The 10,336-nt window shown below is 41.0% G+C and overlaps 2 protein-coding genes across 2 annotated transcripts; both read left to right on the top strand.

Annotated features, from left to right (window-relative positions):
* Positions 1 to 325: 325 nt before the first annotated feature.
* On the top strand, positions 326 to 4,458 carry LOC114436837 (transmembrane protein 263). Its single transcript, XM_028407345.1, has 3 exons — positions 326 to 656; positions 2,546 to 2,633; positions 3,199 to 4,458. Exons 1-3 carry the CDS (start codon positions 648 to 650, stop codon positions 3,483 to 3,485), a joined length of 384 nt encoding a protein of 127 aa, XP_028263146.1. The 5' UTR covers positions 326 to 647; the 3' UTR covers positions 3,486 to 4,458.
* A 629-nt stretch (positions 4,459 to 5,087) lies between these two features.
* hgh1 (HGH1 cochaperone) lies at positions 5,088 to 9,709 on the top strand. The gene is made up of 10 exons (XM_028407319.1): positions 5,088 to 5,242; positions 5,747 to 5,869; positions 6,034 to 6,172; positions 6,282 to 6,419; positions 6,527 to 6,678; positions 6,791 to 6,891; positions 8,054 to 8,152; positions 8,365 to 8,456; positions 8,531 to 8,653; positions 9,037 to 9,709. Exons 2-10 carry the CDS (start codon positions 5,760 to 5,762, stop codon positions 9,256 to 9,258), a joined length of 1,176 nt encoding a protein of 391 aa, XP_028263120.1. The 5' UTR covers positions 5,088 to 5,242; positions 5,747 to 5,759; the 3' UTR covers positions 9,259 to 9,709.
* The last annotated feature ends 627 nt before the right edge of the window (positions 9,710 to 10,336 follow it).

Genomic DNA, 10,336 nt, shown 5'->3' with positions numbered 1-10,336 from the left:
TAAGAAAAAGATGCTCCCAGCACATGTAAATGAAAAGTACATTACACATTACAAATATGCTGTATGTTATAATCCTATTTTGTTTGTTGTAAGATTTATAAAAAAAAATAAAATAAATAATAGGTAAATTGTGATTTTACTTTCCCTTCCTGGAGAGAAAAAGGTAAATCCTTGAATACTAAAATTTCAGCCTACTTAATTTTCTTAATATTATGTATGTCTTTGCATGAGATAACCATCAGTGAGCCAAACCAGCTCCCAGCTTTTTATTTTGAACGTCTTACACGGAAGTCCAGTGCGTTGCTGTGTGTACCTTGACTGTGACTGTGTGTGTGTGTGAGCGTGTGTTTGTGTGTGGTGAAGGCGCCACGTCGGCAGAACCAGCAGAGAGAAAAGAGCTGCGCAGCTCTGAGTGTAAGTGTGACTGTGAGGAGAAGTTAGAAAGCTGCACGCTGAGGCGACAAAGGCCCGAAAATCCACAAGAAGAAGAAAAGGAGAAAGAGAAAGAACATTCAGAGCTGCAGATCTCTCACACAAAGACACAGAGTTCATTAAATTACAGCAGAGTTTGACTCGGAGGCTGAAACAGAAGCTCCAGCCTGAAGTTTCTGTGTCAGGTGTGACTGCGGGGAGAAGCACTGGGAACAATGGTGAAGGTAAGCGGCGCGCAGTGTCCCTGTTAACGCTAAATGTGACAGCAGGATTCACGGAGTGCTTGAAGATGATCTGTGTGTGTGTGTGGCTGCTTGTTGGACAGGGGGCAGCCTGAGTGATGATGTGGAATCTGAATACGATAACAGGCCATTTAAATTCTGAAGCAGCTTTTTCATGGGAAAAATGTCATTTTGGGCTTTAAAGGGTCGTGTCACAGCTTCCAGACCCACCAGTGCCACATTCTTTAAATATGCTTCTTTTTTCAACATAAATTTTAGTTTGCAGATTCAACAGTGACTACTTGCATCAGAAACACTTTGATGATTCTAAGAAAAAAAAAGGTCTCAGTATAATTTAAAAAGTGAATTTTAATAATATAAAAACATGTGTGTGTTTTATCCTAACTTGTGAACTAACTTCAGGCCTCTGGGAGTCGATTTACCACCACAATGTGATGGTTTAATTGCTACATTTGCCACAATGCAGAAGAACAAGGCGGCATTGTTTAATTTAAAGGCACGCAATCCAAAATGTTAAGGCCACATTGACATGTCCACCACCATCATCAGCAAGGATCTTCTAGTTAATCATAAATACTTACAACCAGTCTTCACCAAACACCAGCTTTAGGAAGAGTCTTACCCATGTCAGATAATAACATGTTGAAGCATGACTCTTCTGAAAACACCTCAAATTACTGCTTTTCCATTAGTATTAATTATAAGTGAAATCTGCTCCTTCAACATGCTGAGTTATAGAGGTTTCCACAACAGCACGCACAGTCATACAGAATTCCTGTGAGACCTGATGCCAAAATTTCTGAGTTTCGTAACGACACACACAGCAAGACTGAGGCTGTGTGTGTTTTTACTTCTAGGTTATAATTAAAAGGAATGTGTGTCCTGCTGTACCGACTCAGACTGCAGTGAAGCTAAAATAAGTGAAAAAAAAATCTGAATCCTCAAATGTTAAACAAACTCCAGGGAACTGACAACAAGCTGGGCAGGAAAACAGTCAATAAAAACAGCAGCACGTATCCTGACTTGAAGTCTCAACCATGGGTCAAGCTGCATAAACACACCTGATGTAGAACATTAACCTCTGGATGTACGTAGAGGCAAGGTCCCACCTCTTCCCGAGGACCCCATGGTAACTGTGCCATGAATTACAAGTCAAAAAAATCAAAATGTCTCATGAAGATGGTAAAGTACCATCACTTTCACACACATGGATATCAGCCGTAACCTTTGCCCCCTTGAGACTGAGAGACAAAAACAACGAATGATGAACTCTGTTGCAAAAATTAAATTCAATGTGTCCATATTGTGTTTACACACTACAGTCTCCAGACAGAGTTAACTGTTTCCAGGTTTGTTTGTCTGGAAAAATAAGATGTTGGTGTCAGAATGTCTGTCTGAAGATGTGTGACTTGACCCATGTGACACACATACAGGAAGTGACAGCTCGGTAAACTCTCTGGTTTTGTAACAATCTTTAGTGAAAATGACGAGTCTTGTCACGTTGAGAGCGTTCAGTTAGAGCTAGCAGGCCAAATTATTACAGCACTTTTGGATGTGTAGTCTTTAATCGTGTATTTTCAACTGTTTTCCATTTTTATGTATGATAATAATGATGCATATTAATACACGATTCAAATAGTATTACTATTACCTTGTTTCCACAGACCCCTATTATAATAAAGAGGCTTGTTTTTATTTTGACTATTCCATATCATCCAAAAAACAAAATGCAAAATTCTCAATAAATGTATAACTGAAATACGTCACATTACGTCTTAATGTGTGTTAGTGCTATGGCACATGCCTCCTGAGGAGCGCTGTGGTGTATTCAAACAAATAAATAAATCCTGGGGGTTTCCTGTGTTTTCCAGAATGTAAACAGCCTTAACGTGGAGCCACAGCCTGGGACCAGCATGGCCTCGGAAGAAGGCGAACCCACCTCCAGCCAGTCCACAGAGGGTAAGCAGCGACCCCACCCCCTCTCCTGGGATCAGGCTAAACGCTGAAACATCAGCAGGGAATATGGCGTAATCTGTGTTCACTTGTTACCCGGTGCTATTTCAGAAACAGTTGGTTCGCCAGGGGAATATGTTTGTTTGTGTAACAGCAACCTGCTATTTGTGTCACACAACGCGAGACACTTTGCATCAGTTCAGTTGAGTTGTCTGTCTGTCTGAAAAGGTTTTTTTGTCTATATTAGTCACCTGTGGGCACACCCCACAAGTAATAATCATAAGTAATAATAGTGATAATAGTAATACAAATGATAAATATTTATATTTAGAGACCCAAACATCTGTTAGGCTATAAAAAGTCCATTTCTACTCTTAATTGAAGTTCTATGAGATTGATAATTGATAATAATAAATTGTACATTTTTGTGAAGGTTTTATGCTGTAGTTTATATTAAAGTTGGAAAATTACAAAGTCATTTTTATATATCAGCAAGTAACCATTAGTTGCTCCCTATGTACAACATTTGAATGTGAATATTGATTCTTTGTGTGTGTGTGTTTGATTTTAGATTCTGGTAAAGACCATGTGACGCCTCAACCCGGCATGGTGTGGCGGGTGACCGGCGGCCTATTCAACGTCACAAAGGGCGTCGTCGGAGCCGCTGTGGGTGGAGTAGCCTGGGTGGGCGGCAAGAGCCTGGAGATCACCAAGTCTGCTGTGACCACGGTGCCCTCTGTGGGAGTGGGGCTGGTGAAGGGGGGCGTGTCTGCTGTGGCCGGTGGCGTTTCCACCGTGGGCTCGACAGTAGCCAACAAAGTCCCGTTCACAGCCAAGAGGAAAGACAAAGCTGAGTGAAGACAAAGAGAACAGCGATGATGATGATGATGATGATTATGAGTTGAGGATTGACGATGGATTTGCCCCGCCCTGAGCCAACAGAGAGAGAGGCTGTCAGCTGATTTCTGTCTGCCAATCAGATACCACAGTGCCTTCCTTGGATTTGAACATAGTTATCTCGCCAGCATACCAACATCCAGACTTTGATGCAAGCACCTACAGATTCAGTAGTACTACGATACCATGGCAACCCAGAATCACCATGAAAGAAGTTCACAGAAATGCTTCATGCAATCATTGTCTGTCCCAGAGACGGCTGTTTACGTGGCTCCAAGCAGATGACATGTTCTTCAGCACATGAGGACTTCATGAGGAATATTTTTATCTATTTACAATCCAGACTGAAGCCGCTCCTCCGTCTGTGTTTCACTCTCTCCAACCTACATTTGCTGAAAAGGTTTTGAGTTCAAATGCTGAGTTTGTTTGTTTGTTTGTTAGTTTTTTATTTAGACGTTTTTTTTGTAAGAAATATTGAAACGTGATAAATATGTGTGTTAAGAAAAATAAAATATTTCAGCGTCGGAATCCAGGGATCTGCAGTAGGTCTTCAGAGAACAGTCTGACCTTCTTTGAAAGCCTGTGGTGATCTTAAATGTCTGAAGACAGTAAACGCATTCATTCATATGTATGTATCCCAACACTGGGTTCAGCTCATGTTATTGTGAAACATTTTGTTTTCTGTGTGAAAAATTAAAATGCTGCAACATGCCAAATGAGTTTAATATTCAGCAGCATTTGATTCATTGACGGCCGTGTGAGGGTGGGGGAGTGCCCTGAGTGGAACTGGAACTTTTAATCGACACTGTACTGTAGTGCAGACGACACTCTTTATCAACATTGCAATGCAACATTTGGAGCTTATGTTGCTGAGGGGACTAAACTATGTGAACGTCTTCTATCTGTTGTGGTTTTTCAATATATCAATAAAGTAGTTAAAATATATCTTGCTGCCTCAGGGTCTGTGTGTGTGTGTGTGTGTGTGTCACAGTGTGTGTGAAAGGAAGCTTTGGTGGCTTCTGTTTGAACTCTTGTTTCCTTTACCAGTAATTTGCAAAACTATTTTTAGACAAACTAGCAGTGTGATAACACAGGTGTGATGGTATGTGTGGCCCACACAGATGTAAAAGTAAAGATGGTTGGAGTGTTTACATCACCTGTGGGTTTTAAGGGTACAGTGTGGTTGCTCAGTTTTTGTTGTAAAAGTGCTTAACCTAGTCTCTCTCATGAATAATAGAGGATAGGCAGCTGGAAGCTCATGATATGATCAATCAAAATGTGCATGTTGTCAATTATGCAAAACTTAAAGCCTCAACACAATTTAAATAAGTCTGTTGATTGATGACTATATTATTATAAGGATTAATGTCTTGTTTTGGGATAGATATTTAACAGACAGAAACTTCTGTGAACACACTGGTTTTACAGGATAAATTAAATTAAATAAATATAGATTAAAAAAAACAAATGTTTTCAAACTCTATATGTCATGCATAGAGTGACCACTAGTTGGCAGTCAGAGCCGCGAGACCTAAAGCTACTTCAATTCGATAGAAGAAGAAGAGGAGGCTGACCCGGAAGAGAGGCGGAGCTTCGCTCTGCTGTTGTGTCCACATGTTGCCACAGTGTTTCTTACACATGATGTCTATCGTTGAAGGATTAAAGCAGTAGCAGTGGTTTAAAAGCGAGATGAACACCGGGTTTATAGCTGATTAGAGGTAAGACTGTTATGTACTGGGTGCGCTAAGTTTCAAAAACAGACACACGCCGACCTTGATGAAAAAGTTTTACAGCAATTTTTCTTTAGCCGCAAACTATCGCTGAAAATGTCCCTTTATAACTGTCTACACGTAGCCTGTGCTAACATATTATAATCTTTTACAGTGTATGTGTCTGCCCTATTTGTATAATGTCATAAATGTGTAATTAACAGCACATAAACTGAGTTTGTTTTATGACACAGTAGTCAGCTGTCAGTCAACTTAAATAGTGTACTATGAGTGTTGAAAGTCGAGCTAAAACACCTTAGCTTCTTAGTAAGTCTGTTAAATGTAAGGGGTATTTATTGCTCCTCGTGATGATTTGATGCTCTCTTGTGCGGTACATGTTTTTACACAACACATTGAGTTTGAAGTCAATTAAACAACACATGTCATTAATCGTTTGTGTTCCTCACTCTTGTCTGAGCTGATGTTTGTTTGTTTTTTATTATTGTTCATCAGACACAGTTAGAAGATGTTGAGTGATTCTGAGGCTACAGAGCTGCTGTCCTTCCTAACACCCAGTACACGTCCTGATGTCAAAGGTCGGGCCACTGAGTACATTCTGGGACTGTCTGGAAACAGGTGGGATGATGTCACAGTAATACATTGGCTTGTGTTTCTGCTCACATCTCTTTGTGTGTTTGCTGCTGACATGTATGATTAGATGTCTGAGGGGAAGCTCAATGATATGTTTGAAGGGACATCACTGCCTGTTTACCTCTACATTCTCTTTTTGTTGTTTTTAGGGATGGCTGCCGTTTCCTCCGCTCTAAACCTGATTTAATTGTTGCTCTCTTTGCACTGATCTCTGATCCTTCAATTGCCATAGCGAAGGACTGTTACCACATCATCATCAACCTGTCAGCTGACGAGACTCTGCACCAGGTGATCAGAGTTTACGTCACGCTTCTGATTTATTTTTAGTCACTCATATGGATAATTTGACAAATACTCTCTCTCTGTGTCTGTGTGTCTGTGTCTCTGTCTCACTCAGGTTTTGGTGACAGACATCAAAATTGTCCCAGTGTTGTTAAAGAAGCTTCTTGATCCAGAGCACATGTTCTCTGATCAGATCTCCACCATCCTGTCCAACCTGACCCGCCATCAGAAGACCTGCAAGACTGTGTTCAAGGTGCGTCAGGATGATTGTAATTCTGTATCACTATATTACCAAGATGACTTCCTGTTTAAAGAATGTAATTAAAGGTGAGGGTTGAGAAGAGTGAGTTTGTCTTTCAGGTCTTGCAGGAGGAGGTTGGTCTGGCCCAGTTGGTGGAGGTCTTTTGTAATGAATGTTACAACAAGAATGCTAAACTCCACTACCTGGGTGCTCTGCTGTCCAACCTGACGCAGCTGCCCGAGGCCAGAAGCTACATCATGGACAAGGACAGGTGACTGACTGCACAGCAGGACAAGAGCTGAAGATTAACTGTTGGTCATATTCACATTCTGTAGCTCTGAAGCCTCTGCACTATGTAGTAATGATGTTTGTTGGTGTTTCAGGTGTGTAATCCAGAGATTGTTACCCTTCACTCAGTACCAGGCATCAGTAGTGAGGCGGGGCGGAGTCATAGGCACCCTGCATAACTGTTGTTTTGATCACGGTGAGACACATGTACACCTTTTTCAAAAAGAGTCATGCATCTCTAACAAATGATCTTGATTAGTGCTTGATTAGACAAGTAGGGCTGGGCGATATTACTTAAAATCAATATCACGATAGCTTTCCCTCGACTAACGATTAACGAATGATTATTACTTTTTTTTGGGGGGGGGGTAGTTAAATATGCTCAACATCAGCTTCGCTCATGGCTTCGCTTTGAGTGAAGGCACACTAGAAAAAAGAGACCCAGTCATGTGACTTAAACTTGTTACTTACTCCACTAGAACAGAGAAATCTATTGGTGGTTCTAAGGTGGCAAGAGCAAAAACAAAATTCGTTTCGGCCCGGACTTTTCATAATTCACGAGAAACGTGTGTGCATTACTCCTCATTCAGTTCTCCCACTGCAGCGCACCCACACAGACACAGGTTTTGACGTTACGCTGCTGAACGGCAGAAGCAGCAGTTTAGGAGGAAGATGTTGCTTCTATTTGGGATTTCTCGGTTTTGCTTGTTTCCCTTGTTCACTTAAATTGCAGCAGCGAAACGTCTTCAGAACCTGTATGCGTGTGTGTGTGTGTGTGCGCATGATTTGCGCTGCATGCTGCAGTGAGAGAGGACTACACATGTTTCTCATGAAGTATGATAAGTTTGTTATTGTTCTCGCCACCTCTGCAACACGAACAGATTTCTCTGTTCTCTGGATATGTAACAAGCTCTGCAAAGCACTTTTATTTGAATTTTACAGCAAGGGGACAGCACAGAAACGTAATAACCGAAGTAATCATGAGTAAAATTATGTCGGTTAGAGGGTCTATATGTCGGTTTTGATATATATTTTCAGTTAATTGCCGAGCCCTAGAGACAAGCCACAGCGACGTCCATTGATCACCCCACAGTCACAAAGGAAATAGCTATGTATATATATATATATATATATATATATATATATATATATATATATATATATATATATATGTATGTATGCTTAACTTTTGACCTTTAGTTTCCTCTCCTCTCCTATAGTTCTCCTATTATTACCACTGTTTGAGCAGAATAGTTACAGACTCATTAGTCTAACTTAACAGCACCTTCGTAAAACCTGCCAACTCCACTCTGATTGTTCAGCCATCTGATCCCTGAACATCTGCTCACTCTGTCCAGCTCACCATGACTGGTTGCTAAGCGACAATGTGGACATCCTGCCTTTCCTCCTGCTGCCGCTGGCTGGTCCAGAGGATCTGTCTGAGGAAGAAAATGAAGGTGTGTGTGTGTGTGTGTGTGTGTGTGTGTAACAAGAGATTGTTTTCTGTATTGTATTTCCTGTATATGGAAGTAGATTAGAGCTGTATTCTGATCTAATACAAGATGGGTGAGTCATAAGTGTTGGTTTAAGATTATTACTTATTGTTATTTCCTGTTTATGTCAACCCTTCCCGTTGTGCTGCTGGTTCTGACTCTGATTTAATGTTCAGGTCTTCCTGTGGACCTGCAGTACCTTCCAGAGGACAAGCAGAGAGAAGAAGACCCCGACATCAGAAAGATGCTGCTTGAAACACTCTTACTGGTACTGAAGATAACAAACAAACATACGGACTCATGTTTTTATGTTCAGCTCCTTGCGCTTTGTCTCCCGTGCAGCTGACAGCGACTAAATCTGGCCGAAAGACATTGAAGGAGAAGAATGCTTATCCAATTTTGAGGGAGTTCCACCGCTGGGAGAAGGACCCCCATGTCACAGCAGCCTGTGAGAAACTGGTTCAGGTAGGAAAGATCTAGCGGTGTGTGTCTACAGCAGTGTATGGTACAGTGTCTGGCTGTTGTTTTGGCCCAACATCATTAAAAAATGTAATTCTTTTTCATTTTTAATTGTGGGACATTTAGCAGCAGTGTGTCTGTCACAGAGGTCCTGGTGCTTGCTCTCTGGGGCATCTATAAAATAGAACTGTCATTGATGACGGCCTAAATTTGCAGAAAAAGCACCCGACAGTCTCCACAGTGTCAATAACAAATGTGACCTCTGACCTCTGAATCGTTGGAGCTCCACATCACACTGAAATAAGACAACTTAGGCAAAAACTATTCCTAGTGACCAGGTGACATCACATAACAGAACCTCCTCCCTCTTGTCTTCTCTATCCCTCCAGGTCCTGATAGGAGACGAGCCGGAGGAGGGAATGGAGAACCTGATGGAGGTGGAGATCCCCGAGGACGTAGAGAAGAAACTGAAAGAGGCTGATGCCAAAGAAGAGGAGGAGCTGGAAAAAGAACAAGAGAGGAGGAAACAAGAGGAGGAGGAGGAGGAGAGGAAGAAAAGCAGTGATGCAAAGCTGACAGACAGGGAACAGGAGAGTGGACTGATAAAATAGAATGTTAACTGTTCATCCCAACTCTAATCAGACGCTGTCGGTCGTCCACAGAGGGACCGGAGTCACTGCTGAGAGAGGAGAAAAGGTTTGAAAGCTTAAAGCAACACAAGAGGGAGTATAGACTTTCATTGATTGATCTGATGTGAGAAGATTCTGGGAGGGTTTCATCTGTATTACAAAGATTTAAGTTCTTTGTGCATTTTGAAATAATACATTTATTTCAGGGCTCAAGAAAAGAAGACATGTATGCTACCATAACATTTACAGCAATTTTACCTGTAAACCTGACAACAAACCTGATGAGAACTCCTTTTGTGGAGTTACAGCTGTCTTCAGTGTTTCGGTATTTTAGGTGGAAATACTGTCGATTTGTCTGCTACATTACACAGTTCCACAAAATTAGTTTGACAGTGGGACCTTCAGCAGGTTTTTAAATAAAATTTGAACCAGAGTCAGTTCGTATTGGCAGTTTGAAAAAAGGTGGCGACTGAAACGAAAATACTAAACCTTCTTTATTTATGGGGGAAAATAAAAATGTTTCTACTAAACTCCAAACTGCACAAATAACCCCAAGTGATTAAAACCTGGCATTTCAGTTAAGAGCTATGTGGAAACAGTCACAGATGTTTTTTTATTTAAATCAACAATTTTTATTTTTTTCTCTCCTCAGAACAGGAGGTCTGTGTAAAAAGATTATTCTATCCGTTCAGGTATTCATCCTCGTACTGATTGTACAAACTGTCAAAAATAATGGCTGCTTCTAAAGCAGTTATTTAAGTTACGATAAATGAACAGAGGGGGGCGTCAGAGCCTTTACCGTTTCCTTCATTCCTCACCAGCATGGTTTTAACCACAGCACTCCTCTCTGCGGAAGTTCATCTTCAACTTGAAAATAAACAAAACAAAACTCATCAATATTCCACAATATGACCCAAAACAAAAGAGTCGAAGAATGTCATACGTGCAGATAATATCAAAACGTTTATATCTGTAGGGGGTATTAAGCTGTATGATGGTGAATCAGCTTTATGCAAAAACTGAGTGAGTGCAGGTAGTTATGGATGTTAACAGAGGGAGA

This window comes from Parambassis ranga, chromosome 5, assembly GCF_900634625.1.
Source record: "Parambassis ranga chromosome 5, fParRan2.1, whole genome shotgun sequence".
Taxonomy (NCBI): domain Eukaryota; kingdom Metazoa; phylum Chordata; class Actinopteri; family Ambassidae; genus Parambassis; species Parambassis ranga.
The sequence above is the reverse complement of the archived record's forward strand: the minus strand, read 5'-3'. Positions and strand labels throughout refer to the sequence as shown.